Source organism: Pelodiscus sinensis, chromosome 4 (genome assembly GCF_052426305.1).
Source record: "Pelodiscus sinensis isolate ZL-2025 chromosome 4, ASM5242630v1, whole genome shotgun sequence".
Lineage (NCBI taxonomy): Eukaryota > Metazoa > Chordata > Testudines > Trionychidae > Pelodiscus > Pelodiscus sinensis.
Genome location: NC_143055.1, coordinates 118359231 through 118379445, shown reverse-complemented (window position 1 = coordinate 118379445; position 20215 = coordinate 118359231). Strand labels below are relative to the sequence as shown.

The 20215-nt window shown below is 38.6% G+C and overlaps 1 protein-coding gene across 1 annotated transcript in view; it reads left to right on the top strand.

The window, feature by feature from the left end:
• Positions 1-20215, top strand: part of GRID2 (glutamate ionotropic receptor delta type subunit 2) — a 1117109-nt gene that overhangs the window by 554856 nt on the left and 542038 nt on the right. Inside the window, exon 3 of the mRNA XM_006111957.4 lies at positions 19064-19348. Coding sequence (XP_006112019.1) covers positions 19064-19348 — 285 coding nt within the window. The remainder of the gene's footprint in view (positions 1-19063; positions 19349-20215) is intronic.

The window sequence follows — 20215 nt, the reverse complement described above, 5'->3', positions numbered from 1 at the left end:
GAACCTGGAGTAGAGGATGGGCCCAAGCCCTCCTCCCAAAACCCACTTTCCAATTTCTACTCAGGGGAAAGACTTGCCTGGGGAAAAGAAAGGTATTTACCAAGCCCTGTATCATTTGGGTGTCCACCAAGACTGTGGAGTTTGATTTCACTTTATACCTTACGATGAGAGTAGCTCCACAAACAGCAAGCTAATGCCCTAGGTGTGGGGCCTAACGTGGGGGCGGCTATGCACCTTTGAGGCAAGCAATCCGCCTAAAAAAGTTTAAGGAAGTCAAGGCCTTAGTTTCAGTTCTTAGGGCCCATCTACAGTACAAGCCTAATTACACTGGCTGTCTAGCAGAATTAGAGAAATCCATTTTCAGAGTGTATAATGGACCAACTGGGCCTAAAACTGTATTAGGAAATCACATGGCCTACTTTTAAATGTTATACTCCAATGTGTTTTGAAATCTGCATCGACCTGTCCTTTGCACCAGCAAAAAAAATAGTGTTCAAACATGGATTCCCCTACTCTTTTGCTGATAAGGCAAGTTTTGTAAGTAAATCCATAGCAGGTTAAAATGACCATAGCTTCAGTAACGTCTATGGAATCCAGCTATACTAAATTACACTAGCTAAGATTATGAAATAAATTGTAGACTCATTTTAAGAGTTGAAATGAAGAGTTGAAAAAGGCTTCCTTCAGCCTGTTTTATTAAATAAATTATATTTTTAAGGGCTGGCTTTGTGTGGCCATCATTTTGTCATGCTAAATGAGCACTTTCCTATGTAGCAACTTCCTCCTGTGTGCCTTCTAAATGTCAGCATGCCTTGTATAATTTACCCTCAATGGCCCAACCCTGTTTTTTTAAAAAATCTCTTCACTTAAAGTTGTGGTTTTTCCTTTCATTCACTGAGAATATTAACCTTTTCCTACTAGTCCTTGGATATGGTCTACACATGATCCCCAAATTATGCTATAGTCCTACCAATCTTTTTTTTTTTAACTTTCCTCCTTGAGCATGTAATTTCTCCACCTTTTTCCCTCCAGAAAAGTACCCAGGACTTTTAAGCAGTTACCATGCCATGTTTCCCATTTTGTGAGATCAATAGCCTGTGCAAATTGTACTGTGTAGTTGAGATGCTAAATACCTGTGTATTCATATCCAACACATTACTGTAATAATGTTTGTACAAAATATGCCTTGTGGGATAGCATTAGAAAACTAATAACTCACAATTATGTCATGCTGGGTATTAACAGATATTGATATGTGCTAAAATTATGACTAAACTGTGGTTAAATCAGGCATGATGGGTAGAAGGTAGGTAAACAGATATACCCCAGACAAAGGAATATGGTTTCCTCATCTGGAAGTTACTTCCAAATTACCTTGCAAGACTCTATTTGCATATTATATCAAGAAACCCATCAGGTGAATAAGAGATGGAGGCAAACCTCAGGCGGACAAGTGGTGGAAGAGAGATAGTGTGGCACCTGTGCACCATCAGGAGAGAGACCCGTGGTCTAGATTTTACTTTTCCAATAATATAAGACAGAAGTTTACTCCTCTCTAAAGACATGAGGGCTGAACCTCAAGTGATAAGCAATTGAATCAACTGATTGTGTATAATGTTATGGTAAGAGTGTATACAATGACATAATTTCTGAAAGCTTTTGGCACCTTGGCAATTAATATAATAGTGAAATTGGTCTTTAGCACTATATGGCTATATGTATCCAAGGACTAGCAGGAAAAGGTTAATATTCTCAATAAATGAAAGAAAGAAAGCACCACAACTTTAAGAGAAGAGATTTTTAAGAAAACAGGTTTGGGCCTGTTCTGAGTTTAAATGAAAAGATGTACTTACCCCCCAAGTAAAATGAGAAGCTGTGATGTGTTACTGTGTCTTTAGAGGTCTGAATGAACTATATTATTTCTCAGAAGAGGGCTGGACCTTGCACAAGATATGATTTTGAGAAAATGTGGGACCAGAGATGTGTTGAGACACCTTTCAGGTTTTAACTATCACTAGTGGAAACCAGACTAGGACTACACACAGATAGTACACACACATCTGATTGGGATCAGAGTTGCTGAACCAGAGCTGTCTAGCACACAGACAATTCAGGGTGTGGCATGCATGCTGATAGATTGCTGTGAGCATCCCAGGCTAGGAGAAACAGCAGCCAAACATGGCAAGGCACCCAGGATTGTAGGGCAAGTGGTGACATAGCCCCTCACATGTCTGGATTGCATTCCAGAGTGCAACAGTAATTTAACTGTGCTCCTGTTTTGAAAAATAGATTAACAATCCGTTTGCTTCTTCTGTTTTGTCTGGAAATAGCAATAGTTCAGCCATTTGTGAATCATTCTACCACTTCTTTTTCTGGCCAAATCTTAGAGATGCATGAAAATGGTAAATAATGAAGAAAAAAGTTAACATACCAGAACCTTAAAACATTGTTTGATACTAGAAATGGTGATGGTTCTAGGTTGTAAAGGCTTTTCTCTTTTTTTTTTCTTCATCATTTGGATGCTGTTTGTCTATTTTTACTTGTATATATTTCAAACTTGAGGGACTGACCTTCGGTTTTCCTCTGTAGCAGGAAGATATAGAAATAGAGGCCACTTCCTTCATAAGGCAGGAAGAAAGAGCATCTCCTCAGTGTTGAAGCCTTCCTTTTTCCTGGTGTATTTGTTTCGTAATTGATATATGCAGATTGTCAGAGATTATTGTTGAAAGTTGATGGGAGGAGAGAGAATGAGAGACTACTTGATATTTTGCTTGCATGTATATGTGCACAGAATGTCAAATAAACATATCTATGTGTATATAATTAGGACTCTACCAAATACACAATCTGTTCTAGTCAATTTCATGGCCATAGGATTTGAAAATTAGTAAATTTCACATTTTCAGATCTTTAAATCTGAAATTTCATGGTGTTATAACTGTGGAGGTCCCAACCCAAAAGGGGAATGTGAGGGAGTCACAAATCCGTTGTGGGGAGGGAGGAGTTACGGGATTACCACCCTCACTTCCATGCTCCTACTCCCCCACCAAGTGGCTGTTAGGAGCTGGGCAAGTCCCATCTCTCACCAGCCAAATGAGAGCACTCCCAGCAGCAGAGGGAGATCGGATTTCATGGGGCAAGACATATTTCACAGTCTGAGATGTGTTTTCATAGCTATGAAGTTGATAGGGCCATATACATAAAAGTAGGGATAGCATGGGTCTAAATACAGAAAGTAGCAAGTGTTTTGGTAGCATCGGTAAACAGAACCAAATGAAAGCAAAATCAGTGACAGAGAGCAAATGAAATGAAAACCTGCTTTTGCGTGCCACCGCTGTGCTCATTAGGTGGCAACCTCATTATTTTGCATTCTAACATAGTTTTCACAGTGAACTGAGATGATCTTTCATTCTCATGGCAATGTGTAGCTTTGCATGCAACATGCATCAGTGATTCAACTGACTTTACCTAAATCATTGGTTTCTCACTACTAAGGAGGAACAAAAAACAGGACTATGTAGCACTTTAAAGACTAACAAGTTGGTTTATTAGGTGATGAGCTTTCGTGGGCCAGACCCACTTCCTCAGATCAAATAGTGGAAGAAAATTGTCACAACCATATATACCAAAGGATACAATAAAAAAATGAACACATATGAAAAGGATAAATCAAAAGTATGCTACATAGTCCTGTTTTTTTGTTTAAGCTACACCAGACTAACACAGCTACATTTCTATCACTACTAAGGAGGAGTAGATCAAGAGTAATCCTCTTGAAGTGTGAAGACTTCACACCTGCACAAAACTGCTGTGAGATAAGATTCAGGCTATTTGCTAAAACCTTTCACTGTTCTTCTATACATAACCTGCAGGAAAACATGTATAGACAATCTAATGAAAAATGCACTCAAATTATACAAATGCAAGCTTTACAATGGATTTTAAATTATTTACTTTTGGCAGTCAGACTACTGTAATTAAATTTCTGAAAGCTGACCTTTCTCTTCCATTTTTTTTGGAAAGCCAATGCATCATGCTAATGAGATGCAGCAATGAAACTTTTGCAGAAATGGTGCCAATTTTCCTGATCACATTTTACCAATGGCAGAGAGAGTGCTGTTTGACACCATGCAGCTGACAGAGTTGACTTTGTAAAGAAAACTTTGCCTTACAAAAACCCAAAGACATCCTATAAAGCAACCAAATCTTTTTCTGTAGCATATGAAGTATAAGGATAGCATGAGAACTACTTGAAATTGGCACACAGGCAAACAAATCCACATTCTGGGGAAACCCCAGCTGCCTACCAGAAATGTCCCCCAAGAGGTAAGGCACTGATCTAAGAATCAGACCTAAATTCTTTCCTGAGTTTTGCCATGAATACAGTATGACTGTACACACTTTTTTAACTTCTGTGTGCTTTAATTTCTCTGTCTGTAAAATGGGAATATTATGTTTGCCTACTTTTGTTAAATACTTTTGAGATGCGTGGATGAAAAAGTCTGTCTGCAATAGGCCTGTTTCTCCCCTCCTCCCCTCACCATTATATAACTCCACTGACTTCAGTAGTCACTTTTTAATTACAAGTGTAAAATGAGTGTAAACGGTAGGAGAATTGGATCCAACATTATGTGCATTACATATAGAGAGCAACTGTAGCAGTATGTTAATGAAAGACCTCTTAAAGGGAAAATAAGAAAATATATCATATCTATCAGTCACTTGGTATGTCTACACGGCAGCGTTATTTCGGAATAACTGATGTTATTTCAAAATAACATAGTGCGCATCCACACTGCAAGCCTTTATTTCAAAATAATGTTGAGCTGCAGGACTTCTTACTCCAACTCCTGTACCCTTCATTTTATGAGAGTGTTCTTCCTTTGACTTTCTGCTCTGTAGACAGCATCAAAAGCCAAGGTAAGCCATAGACTCATAGACTTTAAGGTCAGAAGGGACCATTATGATCATCTAGTCTGACCCCCTGCACAGTGCAGGCCACAGAATCTCACCCACCCCTCTTAGAATAATCCTCTCACCTATGTCTCAGATATTGAAGCCTTCAAATACTTTGAAGGCCCCAAGATGCAGAGAATACTCCAGCTGTGATCTGTGCCCCATGCTACAGAAGAAGGTGAAAAACCTCCAGGATCTCTGCCAATCTACCCTGGAGGAAAATTCCTTCCCAACCCCAAATATGGCGATCAGCTAAACCCTGAGCATGTGGGCAAGACTCACCAGCCAGACACCCAGAAAGCTCTCTATAGTAACTCCTGTCATCCCTCCATTGACCTATTTCCCACTGATAATGAATGGTCAATTAGTTACCAAGATCATGTTCTCAAACCATCCCCTTATCATAGAATCATAGAACTGGAAGAGACATCAGAAGGTCATCAAGTCCAGCCCCCTGCTCTAGGCAGGACCAATTCCAACTAAATCAACCCGGCCAGGGCTTTGTCAAGCCGAGACTTAAACACCTCTAGGGATGGAGACTCCACTACTTCCCTAGGTAACCCATTCCAGTGCTTCACCACCCTCCTAGTGAAATAGTTTTTCCTAATATCCAACCTGGACCTCTCCCACCATAACTTGAGACCATTGCTCCTTGTTCTGCCATCTGTCACTACTGAGAACATCCTTTCTCCATCCTCTTTGGAACCTCCCTTCAGGAAGTTGAAGGCTGCTATCAAATCCCCCCTCACTCTTTGCTTCTCCAGACTAAACAGACTCAACTCCCTCAGCCTCTCCTCATAGGTCATATGCTCCAGGCCCCTAATCATTTTGGTTGCCCTCCGCTGGACCCTCTCCAATGCGACCACATCCTTTTTGTAGTGGGGGGCCCAGAACTGGACACAATACTCCAGATGTGGCCTCACCAATGCCGAATAAAGGGGAATAATGACATCTCTGGATCTGCTGGCAATGCTCCTCTTAATGCAACCTAATATTCCATTAGCCTTCTTGGCTACAAGGGCACACTGTTGACTCATATCCAGCTTCTCATCCACTGTAACCCCCAGGTCCTTTTCTGCAGAACTACTACTGAGCTGGTTGGTCCCCAGCTTGTAACTATGCTTGGGATTCTTCCGTCCCAAGTGCAGGACTCTACACTTGTCCTTGTTGAACTTCATCAAATTTCTTGTGGCCCAATCCTCCAATTTGTCTAAGTCACTCTGGACCTTATCTCTGCCCTCCAGCATATCTACCTCTCTCCCTAGCTTAGTTTCAACTTGCATTCTGTTGCATTCTCTTTTCTGTCTGATCATATAAGTGGCAGCTCTGTAACAGTTCTGAACAGGACGAAACTCATCACCTAATAAACCATCTTGTTAGTCTTTAAGGTGCTGCATAGTCCTGTCTTTTGTCATTCGAGTAGAATCTGTCTTTTTGCTATTTTCTGTATATGATGGGTGAATTTTTCATAGTATGCAAATTCCTTAATTATCAGCATAGGTTTGAAAAATCAACTTGCACTTATATACTTGTCACAGTGTGTGTGGTTTAGGATCAGCTCCTCCTGCTACTTCTCCCGTGATAGCAAAATATTATGCAAATGCTTTGCATTCTGTATATAGATTTTACAGTTATACAAATACCATTTTCACATCATAGGAAAAGGAAACCAGTATTCCTACTTTTCTTGACATCTTGCATCTATTAAGAATGAAGCAACCACACTAAAAGTTTGCCACTGACATCAAAGAAACACTTTCTAGTATTCCAAGAGAAAGACCATGGACTCAAATTTGGGTCCCATTTTTAAACCTCTCTTCTTCTCCCTGCAGTAAGGCTGCCAAATTCTGCTGTTACTTCATTTACAGCATTCATCATATTGACTTTTTCCGCATTTCCTTTCAACTGACTCACCTGTCAACACACAAGGGTTGGCAGATGGTTACAACAAAAATACTGAACATACTTGACATTACATTACATTTTATTTAGAAAATACCGCACATTTATATTTTCTCAATTTATTTCCCGAACAGAAAGCTCAAATACTGGACTGTCTGGTTCAAAACTGGACACCTGGCAACCCTACAACACACTGGCTGTCTCCTTCCATGACTGCCACAAACTCCCTGTCTCCGGCCTCTTACTGTGTCTTCTGTTCCGGTCTCTTCCTTCCATAGTACAGCAGCCAAAATAATCTTCCATGATGTGCCTTGGATTCATTACTTCTCTGATGGAACTCCTGCCATCTCCTTTGAGTACTGAATAAAATTTCACATTCTTCTCCTTTTTTCCCTTCCAATCAGTACAATTGTGCCCTTGCATACACCTTCACTCCTGTTTCTTTTCATAAGCCTTCCTGGGACCCTTTGCTCTGTCAACCATCCTCTCATTGATTTCCTCCTTCTACTTTCATTCTGTACCTTCTTCCATTACTGGACTCTCCCATCTATCTAGACTTCCCACTCTCATTTTTTTAAAACAGTCCTCCTCAGTTGTCCCCATGTATGAGGCTCCCACTGAATACTTACCTTATTTATGCTAAGCTATAAACACAAAGCAAGAGAACATGCAATGCACTAAAGCTACCAAATTGTAGAAGTTCCTCTTTTATGTTTTCCCTGCCATTTAGCTTGTACTCATGCTTTTATCTCCCTCAAATACTGCAACCTTTTCTTCTCTAGCATCCTCCATTCATTTTGTAATCACACTTCAGTCTAGCCAAATATGGTGACTAAAAAAATTTCATTATTCATTGATCACTCCATTACTGAATTCCTCCACTGCTTTTGTTCTGTTTTATGCGTCAGATTAGGCTTCTTGCTTTCAAGAGTTTATCCCTTCCTAAAGCTGTGTGCTTACTTGCTACAACCCTCCACTCGCTCCAACACACTTGGTACACTTTAAGAGCTAATGTTTTTATTTATTATTTTTAAAAATTAGTGAAGCATCTAAGAGCCCCAGTGACTGGCCAGGAATCCTTTGTTTTGGGTGCTGTACAATCACAAAACATATATCTCTGAATCCTGCCCTTTCATCTCTCACTGTCAAATTTGCTTTTTTTCCATGCTTACCATAGTCCAAATATCTTTCCCTCATCTTCACTATATAGGGCTCCCTCCTCTCACTTTTCAAATCTCCCCCAAAATCCATCCACTTCTTGAATCCCACTTACACTATATCAGTTTTAGCAAAAATGCTGTCTCAAGTGGGTTGTACCCACTAAAGCTCATGATACCATCTACATGTTTTGTTAGTCTTTAAGGTGCTGCTAGACTATTCATTGGTTTTAAAGTTTTTCCAGTTACAGGCTAACTTGGTGACCCTTCCGAAGCTTATCCATAAGTTAGTTATGTTTAAAAAGAAAACACAAACAACGACAAAAATCCTCCATGATACAACTTTATTCTGTACCTCCCAAGATGTTTTAATTTGTCCATCTTTTCAGACTTAGACATGAACAACAATTTCTGTGGTTTTCTGGGTGACCTTGGGCAAGTCACAGTCCAGTTTTGTGCCTTTGTTTCCCCATTTGTTGAAATATGGCTAATGATATTTACCTTCTTTGCTAAGCACTCAGGGTTTTTGATGAAAAGTGCTACATAAGAGCTAGTTTTTATTATTAATCTGTTCCTCAGATAGCAATAAAACGCAGTGTCTATTCTTAACAAACAATTACTAGTGACTCCTTTGAAGTTTCCTCAAGAGCCTACTCTAGTAATGGAGCTAATGTTCTTCAGCCCTCACTGAGTTTCCAGGTTTTACACAACCCTTTATTCTTGCAGCTGATGTTGTTTTCTCCTTGTGTTCTTTTTATTTTCAAACAAAACTTGTATTTGATGTAGACTCTGTCTTCACTGATGTATTTTAGTATAAAGACAAGTCCTAGCCTTAGTATTGTTTGCATTTCAAATAGTAATGCTCATTCCATTTGCACTGTATATTTCTCTCTGTTGTGAACAACAAAGTAACCTTTTACAATATTTATGGTATATGAAAACTGCTGTCCTTTTCCATAAAGTGTCCACTCTCTCCTCAGAAGAAAATTCTCCGGATGCTTGCACCTTGGGAAAGAAAGCTATCCATGTTTTTTGCTTCTGAAAGAGTCCTATTCTGAGTAGTATTGTTCAGTGAGGCTATGTCTACACTGTGGGGCTTTATCGGGAAAAAGTACGCAAATTGCGCTCTGCAATTTTCATACCTGTTTCCAATAGTTTTCTTGGAAGAGGTTTTTCTAAAATTTGGCCCATCTACACTAGGCCAAATTTTGGAAAACCTCCCTTTTTCGGAAGAGCCCTTCTTCCTCGTGGGAGGAGGAAGATAAGGCTTCCGAAAGAGCACATATGCTCTTCTGCCAAAAAAAAAAAAAAAGTGGAAGAGCAGACACGTTCCCTGGACGCGGTGGAGTTTTTCCGGAATACTTCTAGTATCCCGGAAAAAACCCATAGTCTAGACATAACCTGTGAGATATGTGCCCAGGCGAATGCCAGACTCTTCCAGGGCAGTACAGGCAGATCTTTCTCCACTAAGGGTGTGTCTAGACTACCTAGTTTTGTCGACAAAAGTGGACTTTTGTCGACAAAACTATACCAGCATCTACACTACCGCTGAGTTCTAGTGACATAACGTCGACAGAACTCAGCAGTTTTGTCGACGCTGGTATACCTCATTTTACGAGGCATAACACCTTCTGTCGACAGAACTCTATCGACAGAAGGTGTTATTGCCTGTAACGTTGCGTCCAGACTATGGTGTTCTGTCGACAAAGCAGCTTGCTTTGTCGACAGAACTCATTGTGTCTGGACGCTCTTTGTCGACGGAAGTTTTGTTGACAGTATCTGTCGACAAAACTTCCGTCGACAAAACGCGGTAGTCTAGACGTACCCTTAGATATAGCTACCAGTTGCAAGTTCTTTTGTCTGCCCTGCTGCAGGCTGTAGTATAGTGCTACACAGCATATCTATCTATCTCCAACAAAGCCTATTGTCTCCCTACTAATGGGCAGGACCAGAAAGATGCCTGTGAAGTGCTGGAAGTTAGAGAAGAGAGAGTGCGTGTGAATGAACTTGTGGTGGCTGGAGTCCTAATAAGGAATGGAATGTTCCTAGTGGGTTGAAATGAGGGAGAAAGAATAATAATAATGGCACTTAGGTCACACTGCTCATCCACAGATCTCAAAGTACATAAATATCCCTCCTGGAGAAGGACCTGAGACAAAGAGAACTCAAGTGACTTGACCAAAGTCAGCCACACATAAATTGATAGCAGTGAAGGAAGTAAAAGTGATGGGCCTCAAGACTCTGGGTTCAATGCCAGATCCTCTGGACCATGCTGCCTCCTGACAGTATAGAAGACAGGACTGAGGTGGGTGGGGAAAGGAAGAGAAGCAGAGGCTGGACAGGGAAAGGGAGTGTGTGCCTTGTGGCTGGATCCTGGGGAGGGAGAACAAGAAACAAAGTGATAAACAATGAAAAAAATGCTTTTTGAATGCTCACAGGAGATTATGATGAGAAAGAAAAAGTGAAATAAGGGACGGAAAAAAAGAGAGGGGATGACAATCTAATTGGAATATGATGGGAGAAGAGGCATCTGGAAGTTCTTTTTTGTACATATATGCACAACTAGGATATTCATATTTTGAGAGAGAGGAGAGAAGATTTGAGATGAATCTGTTATTTCATAACAGTGTAAATGGTTAGGCAGATTTTCCTATAAAGTATATCAGTTTGATTTTCATCAAATAGTGTTAAGTATATTGTGTTCATTTTATTCACTTAACAAAAACAATATCATGATGTGTTTAATGAGAAGAGCACACAATGACAATTATTAATATCCAAACTTTAAGTATAGGATTTTTCAAATGCTTGCACAGTGTCTTTAAAAAACTAACTAGAATAAAACCATATGATTTTACGAGGGTAAATTTATCTTTTGATAAATTGTCATTAATTTTGTATTAAGCTGCTTTTAGGACTCAGCCTTCATGTCTATATAATTGCTGTTATGCAGAGGGCAAGCTTGCTATTAAATACTATATCAGACCCACTGCACTGATTAATAACTCCTAGTATAGAGCTAGGATAAGAAATTAAAAGTAAAAGATACAGCTACAGCTCAAGGCTGAAGTGAGGAAGGAAACTCATTAGCTTAAAGTGACACATGCTTCATTTAATAAGTAATCAAGTATAATTCAATGCCAGTTAAAATTATAAATTGTAATTTTTTATTTTATTTTATTGAATCATAACACCATGTATGTGAGCATGCAACTGAATGAAAATTGCTTACACAGCAATGAAGTAAGGCCTGTAATATTTTGTGGCATATGGCTCACATGTTTCTAAGAAATAGGCTTGAACCAAAACCCCAGCATGGGGGAGCTGGAACTTTACAGATGTCCACATCACGTCTGTATCTCTGTATTTATGGTGAACTGAATCCAAACAATAGTTCCAAGCATACTTGTACTTTAGGGGATTCCAAATTCAGATTTTATGGCATGAGTCTATCTTCATCTGTTGTTTGTGCTACAATAGGAGTGCCACTTGCTTATTTTTGATAGCAGCAAAGCAGGGAGGCAGGCAATGCAAGCTCCCAAATACTAAGGGTGAGTCTAGACTGCAAGGGTTTTTTTTTAAATGGCATTTTTTCCAAAAAAAATTTCACTTATGTCCACACTGCTATTGTGTTCTTTCAAAAGAAAATCGGAAGAACAAAGGGTTTTTTCCAACATTGGTAAACCTCATTTTATGAGGAAGAATGCCTTTTCCGAAAGAGCTCTTTCGGAAAAAGGTGTGTGTAGACATGGATGATAGTTTTTTTTCAGAAGAAGAGGAAAGAGGAAAAAGCACAGGTGCCCTGGTTTCCACTCTGTCCATAGTAATCACAGCTTAAATGCAAGATAGCATCCATTCAGTCTGAACACTATCTTTCAGAAAAGCAGATTGCTTTTTCGATGAGCTTTTGCTGTGTGGACACTCTTTCGGAAGAAGTTTTTTCGGAAGATCTCTTCCAGAAAAGCTTCTTCCAAAAGAAGCCCACAGTCTAGATGTACTCTAAGGGTGTGTCTAGACTATATCCCTCTTTCAACAGAGGGATGTAAATTAGGCACTTTGAAATTGCAAATGACGCGGGAATTTAAATATCCCACGCTTCATTTCCATAATTGCGTCATGGCGTTCTTTCGAAAAAGTGCTATTTTGAAAGTAAAACTGCAGTCTAGACATGGTTCTTTCGAAAATAGAAGCCTTTTTAAAAAAATCCTGTAAACTTCATTTTTTGAGGACTACTGGATCTTTCAAAAAAGGCTTCTATTTTCAAAAGAATCGTGTCTACATGGCGGTTTTACTTTCGAAATAGCACTTTTTTGGAAGAGTGACATGAGGCGATTATGCAAATGAAGCACAGGATATTTAAATCCCCGCTTCATTTGCAATTTTGAAGTGCCTAATTTACATCCTTCTGTCGAAAGAGTGATCTAGTCTAGACACACCCTAAGTGAGGTTAAAACATGCAGATAGAGAAAGACCACTTCATTCTGTAAAGCTTAACTGAAAACCTTACAGTATTTTGGCAATTCAACATCTGTTCCCAGAGAGAATTTGCATTGGCAGATGGTGTACAAAAATGAAAAACAATTAAAGGATTTAACCAAACTTTTTTGAACTTCATGGTTCATTTCCAGTTTTTCTGTGTAAGTTTTCACTGGCTTTGGCCCAGGATTCACTGTCGGGGGGAAGGTATTCTGACTGACATCAAGGAGTTGTGGATCAGTTCTATTGATGATGGGGATGAGGGTTTCTTCAGTGTGTACCTATTGTTAACTTGTATCTGCAGTAGTAATGAATAGGATATGAGAAACAGGTCAATATTTTATGTATTAGAACCATGATTTTACAAATGTCTTTGTGAGATGTATCAAATCTTTGTAAAATTTAGAGATTAGACAATCAAGTGTCCTAGGCTCAGAGAGACTGCTGGATAATATCAGTCTTATAATACCCCTAAACCCTACAGCTATTGTAAATGCTAGGAGTGCTTGAGGAGTAAAACCTCAGTCAGCACAGTTAGAGGAATAATCAACTTTCCTTTAATTACAGGGATTCAACTAACTGGAGCATGGTAAATTGAGATTCACCTTGCTGTATGGGATCTCAGGTCTCTTTGTGCTGTTGAGACCACACAGTTCTGGTTGAACAATATACATTACTTGCATAATATTAATTTGGCTTACTGTGGAGGGCATGTGTTATCTGTGAAAGATTCTAAAAGCCCAGATGAAACAAATATATGTTTTTCCATGGTAGACTTAGTTACTCTTCATTATGACACAGAGTGAATGGATTTTTTTTTCTGTGTGTGGTACATGGCACATTAGCAAGGCTTGTGCATAGACTGTATAAAGAACGGAAAAGAGAAGGAACAAGAAGAGACAGGAAAAAGATGTTTTTTAGAAAAAATAGCCAGCCTGAATCTTCATCCAAAATAGATGTATTAGTGGTTTGAGAAAATTTTAACTTATGTAAAATCAGTATATACTAGAACTGAATCTCCGGACATTAACCTTTTATTCAAATTCGATAGCAATAGAGACAGAGATTGAGATATTTCTCCTTCTCCCAAAAAACCTTGAATTAGCACAGTCTGCTAATTCTGGTAATCACAAATTAGCTTTAGCAATCAGGACCAAATAGTCCCTTAAATGCTAATAGCATATTAGTTTTAAAATGTTTTCACTCTTAGTTATAAGTAATGTATTGGGGGAGGAGGAGGAAGTTGCTAAATGTTTACTGGGAAGAAGATATTATCAAGATTGATTTTCCTAAACCATATAAAAAACCATGGAGCAGTAATGCATTTGGGAACACTTATCTCTAGTTCAAAGGACAACATTATATAAAATCCAATGAGTCATACATAAATTTCCCTGCATACTTTCAACCAGAAGATCTTCCCTTTATTTCCATGTGAATGTATCGTGAGGTATTTTAAAAATGTGCTGTCACCAATCTTGAAATAAATCAGTTCTAAATCGAGGTTGGACCATGTATTATGAAAGAAGAATAATTTGCAGGAGCAGAATTGGTATCTTAAAATGACTAAAAAAGATCTGAGAATTAAGTAGCAAGATCTTACAATCATATGCCCCATAATTATATTTATTCTTACTCCTTGTTCATAAAATTATAAACCAAAAGCAAAAAAACCTGTAGTTTCTGTTCATACTTCCTATGCATGTTCACACTCAATTTCCTTTTCTGAACTGATGATCTTTTCTATAGTGAAGCCATGAATGCTTTAGAATTATTTTAAGACAACAGACACAGCTGTAGAAACAGAGACCCACTTTGTGGCAAGTGCAACAGCTTGAAGGAAAGAAGAGGGCAGCACACAGGATGTCTGAGTTGAAGAAGACAAAGATGCTTTTGCCCCAGGAGTGAGGAAAGAGTGAAGATCTGCTTGCTTCCAATGCCTTTCACTGTCAACATCCTGAGGGGCTATGTCTAGACTGCTGACTTCTTTCCGAAGAAGCTTTTCAGGAAGAGATCTTCCGGAAAAAATTCTTTTGAAAGAGAGCGTCCACGCAGCAAAAGCGCATTCGAAAAGCAATCAGCTTTTTCAAAAGATAGCATCCACATTTATTGGACACTATCTCACATTTAAGTTGTGATTATTGTGAATGGAGTGGCAACCAGGGCACCTGCACTTTTTCCTGGACACCTCTTCTTTCGGAAAAAAAACAACAACCCTCTTTCTTGTCCACACACGCCTTTTTTCTGAATGAGCTTTTTTGGAAAAAGGTTTCTTCCTCGCAGAAAGAGGTTTACTGCTGTCAGAAAAACTCCTGCATTCTTTCGACTTTTTGTCGAAAGAATGCAATTGCAATGTGGACATAAGTGTAGTTATTCTGGAAAAAACCAGTTATCCTTCCTATATCATTGGTTTGCCAATGACTCTCTCTGTAGCCCTGGACATGTCACTTAATATCTATGTATCTCAATTCCCTAATCGGCAAAGTGGAAATAATACTGTGTACTTAGTGGCTCACTATAAGGAACAGATATTTACTCCTGTATTCTGTTAACACAGAATAAGAAACACTGCAATACATTTAACTGTGGTGGCTGGGGGACATCCAGTTTTTAGTATCATCCTGTAGTGGGATAGCCTGTTCATTCATGAGTGAGGGGACCCAGGACCAGCCTGCTCAGCTCAGTGATCAGTCCCCGCTTGGAAGCAATCAGGTGAATCCTATAAAGAGATGAGAGAGGTAAGCTGGAAAGGGAAAGTCCCTGAAATTCAGGGGAAATGAATTAAGGGTGATCTTCCTACTTGAGTGTGAATATACGTTTTGGGGCTGGAGCTGAATAAAGTAATTGAAAAGATGTGCGACTGTGGGATGGAACCATGAGTGCCCCATGAAGTAGTGAGCCTAGCTGGGTTGCTATTCAGTGGTCTGCCAAATCAGTCTCTGGCATTTTGTTTTAGTGTGGTCGTTCCTATACCACAAGACGACCAACCTTTAATTCTCCTCACTCATGTACTACTTTAGGAACTGAATTTTTGGTACCGATCTCACTACTGAACACTTTTAGCCCTTTTTGGGGGTCACCTGACCCCTTTCCATTTGGGACTGAGAAATGAACAGTAGGTGCAGTTACATATCACCGTATGATGCTTGTGAGGGTAAATTAATGTCTGTGCAAGGCTTTAGATATGTAAGTATTATTATGAATCCCTTATTCCTTAAGGCTTACTTTGTCACACTTCTAATAGAATTTTATACTAATCCATATAAATTTGATATTTCTGCTAGAGTGAAGAAAGATGTAAAAGACATTTGGAGGTTTTTGTTTTATAGATGGTAAATGAATGTAGATGGATCATGTTACGAATCAATGTCAGCTTTAGAATACAACCTCTTAGTTGGTGACAGTAAATTAAAGGAGTCTTGAATGGCAAGATACTTTTAAAGTCCTTGTGTAATCTTTTTACTTAGAGATAGTGCACAAGTCTGGCTGAAACAATGAGTTCTGTGGCACTTTAAAGACTAACATATTTATTAGGGCATAAGATTTTGTGGCAAGTTTTAGTGATCTGGAACCCACTTCGTCAGATGCTTGTACTGGATGAGTTTTTCAAGCTTGGGTGGGCATGATGAAAGGATTTTCAGATGCTTTTGTGCTGCAACTGTTAGTGAAAATGATAAACTACCATTGAAAATTTGGAAAAAGAGCAAAAAGATTTAATTAAGCCTTTCATTGTCAGGAAAATAGAATATATAGGGCTTCTTACTGAGGCATAATTCCCACTGAAGCCAATGGTTATTATGCCTGGGTAAGGAGTGTGAATAATATTTTGACATCAGGAATTATTTTTGTTTTGCTTACATGAGTATAAATTATAGAGATGGCTCCCTACCTAAAAAAGTAATTGTCAGTGGGAAAACTGAGGCAGAGTGAATGAACATTCCAAAAAAAAAAAAAAAGACTTTTTCCAATATCTAAATGCCTATATATTCAGTTAATCACAATTCATCGGACAAGTGTTGGTGCAGAGACATATTTGCCAGCAAAGTTGACTGTATTACCATTCAACATGTGTGTGCTTACATGCACACGCACACGCACTCTCCTTGTATGTATAACCAGGGAAGCTGGAGCCTTGTGGGCTATTGAAATCATGATTCTTCAAGAGCATTCATAATAGAGTGACCTAGAGTGAGCAGATTGCATGCTTTCAGACTTTGTGCTAGGATCAGAATTTGGCCCCGTGAAACTGAACACAGAAAAAATTCCATATTTCTTTTTTCTTTCTACTTTGTTTTGTTTTGAGTAACGCACTGCACAGTGAGAATTCCTCCCAATCTGTAGTATTATAATGAATGTCCTTATGATTTTTGGTCATAAGAAATTTCTGAGAATATAGACATTTGACATGAGAAGGATCCTCCAGGAGATTTATGTAAAATTGTCTCTGTTCCTGATGTGTTTCATAAAGTCATTCTTGAGAGACTGAGTGGGTGCTGAGCATGTTTAGTTTAAAGGGATGCTGTTGAGGCCATTTAGGTCCACAATTTAGCAGCACTGAAAAGTTGTTGGGTTTTTTTGCTTACTTTTAGTTTAGAGATGTTGGGTTTTTTTGCAAAGAATATTTTTTGAATGACACTGGATATTATCTTTCAAGGAACAGCATTCCCTGCAGGGCTTGCACTCTAGATATCATAGTATTTACTCAATATATGAAAAGAGGACTGGAAAAGTGATTAGAAGCTGGGTATAAAGAAGCATTAGCTGGTTTATTATCAATAACATGCAGAAAGTAAAGAAACAGTATAAAAGGCAAATAGTTAATATGATTATTTTTTAAAATAACTTTAATATGTTGCTGGATTCTTAATAATGCCACATAATGCTTGGCACCCTGTGCAGCTGAACAGTGTGTGTGTGTGTGTGTGTGTAGAAATACTCCTTTTTAGGGCCCCCACTGCCTCTGGGTATGTGCAGATTAGATAGCCCCCTGGAAATCCATCTCCACCTTGCATAGCAGAAACACTCATTTTCTGCTGCAGAAGGACCTTCCTGTCTGTGAATTAGGATACTGAACTAAAAAAATTAAATAATTCTGATGGATAAACCTAGTCATGTCAAATCTGGAATAACCCTTCCTTCAGTCCTCATTGTCATTTTTTGGTTGATATATTATTTTGACACAGTGACTTTTTGAGTCTTTTAGAAGTAATCTTTAATATGAGTAAATATTACATGGTAAATGTATTAATTTTATATGAAAAAGCTTTTCTGTGTGCATGATCTCCTGTACAGTCTTTTGGCCATATTGATAAGATGCATAAGGGCCAGAGTGTAACATTGTCATCCCCTTATACTACAAGTAATCCCATTGACTTCAACATAACTTTTTATGTGGCATATAGCACTATTCAAAGTGGACAACAATCTGCTCTAACAGGTTCTATAACAAAATTTGTCTGTCAGAATAATACTATAAAGGCAAAATTTTTCAAATATGGATTCTTCATTTGTGTCCTGACTGGTTCTATGCATAAAATCTGCACACCCAGCTGAAGTATTACATGTGCACCTTAAATACTCCTATATATTTTCCTGCACAAGCCTACTTTGCATGTATAAATACAGAGTAACTGCAAATGTAGTATTGCCAGTCTCAAATTTGATATTTAAAAAATTGCTCTCAGTAATTTACATTACAAGCCTGTGTTGTTTCCTTATTCTGGCTCTCAACTCTGCTAAAAAGCCAAAAATAAATACTTCACTCTCTGCTTTATTTCACAGATAATGTGTCAAAATTACAGACCAAATAATTATTTATGTATGATAAGTACATTTGGTATTCATATGGATGTTATTAGTGTAATATTCAGAATTTCTACTGTAAACCAGTCTTCATTAATTAGGCTATTTAGTTACAAGGTGCACAAAGTGGGGAGGAACTTACAGAAGTTTTGAAAACAGCATTCTATTTATAAGACTAAGAGTGGTTTGTTTTCTGTTGCAACACTAAAATGGACAAATTATATATGTTGTGCTGTATATTTCTTGTATAACCAACAGCCATTTGGGTTTTGGTTCTGTCTGTACAAGTTTATGTGCATGATTGTCCAATTGCCTTCAAAAGTGGACAGCCAGTCAAGTTCTGCATGTGTAGTCCAAATATCTTATTTCCAGAACTGGCATGCCAGACTTTGAAAAGTATTTGTCTCCCTACAAAGTCCAGTTATTTCTATAGTTGGGTTTAGATGATAATGTTCGTAAGGATCTTCTAAAAGATTTGGTTCATGTTCTAGCATGTTGCCCTTCCAGGACAGTCTTACTGCTCTTGGTAGTGATAATAGGTAAGGCACTTTGAAATGAATAGACAAGCCACAAGACTTTTATAGAACAATGTAGATTTTAAAATGCACTGCTTTATAGTAGACAAGATTATTGAATTTACAAAACACTAGCTTCTTTTCACTTCTCTGAAGCTCTTGCATGTCAGTTCCCAGTATTTGTTTTAGCAGAAAAATAAGCTATGAGCACTGAACTGCCCTTGTCATCTTGAATATCATTGTGTTTTCTTACAGCCTGTGACCTTATGAACCAAGGCATCCTGGCCCTTGTCAGCTCCATTGGCTGTACGTCGGCGGGATCCCTGCAGTCCTTGGCAGATGCCATGCACATTCCTCACCTCTTCATCCAGCGTTCAACAGCTGGGACTCCAAGGAGTGGCTGTGGGCTCACCAGGAGCAATCGAAACGATGACTACACACTGTCTGTCCGCCCACCGGTCTATCTAAATGATGTTATATTGAGGGTGGTCACGGAATATGCCTGGCAGAAGTTCATTATTTTCTATGATAATGAGTATGGTAGGTATTTATTTAGAGGGGTGATAGTTATCAAATCTTTATTTCTATTAAAAGCAATTGCATTAAATCTGTAAAATCTTCCACTACATTACATCTTGCCTATAAGCATTTATGGCTATGTTAACATTTCACATCTCCCCAGAAAAATCTATTCTAAAAGCCATCAATTTTTATGCCTTTGTTTGATAATTTCTTTGATAAAGTTAAATGTAGAATTTATCTAGCCTACTATCTTGTGCTGTTTATGAAGTGTAAATGATTTTAATGAGTTTTGTTGTTTGCCATTGTGTGCAAATAGATTATGATAATTCAGCAGATAGAATATATGACTTCACTCTTCTAGAATTTTGTCAAGAAGCAAATGCTTTGTGTATACTAGAATCTTTTGTGGGGTTGGAGTTTCAAATAGCAAGAGACAAATTTTAAGGGTCTGATTTTGGTGAATGCAGTCCTCCTCCTTGAGTAGAGATCTAGAAATAGATAGTTGGAACTTAATTGGGGAAGGGAGAGGAAAGGCATTCCTTTTTAAAATCCTTTGTATGCCTTTTGTACTTATGAGAGAGAGGTGCTGAACCAACAGTCCTGTATCAACAGAACAAATATAATATAGACAGTGTAAATTAGCCTGCACTATCCAACTGTGTGTTTCAATCAATTTGTGGAGGGTAGAGTTAGACATGTTAAAGTCAATACATTATCTGAGTACAGCCGCTCTCCGAGTTATGAATGAGTTACGGACCAACACTTGGTCTATAACTCGAACTGTTCGTAACTCGGATCCCATAGACTTACATGGCGACTGCGCTGTTCGTAAGCGTGGATCGCCGTTCGTAACTCGGATCCGCATTCATGACCGCTTTGGTCATA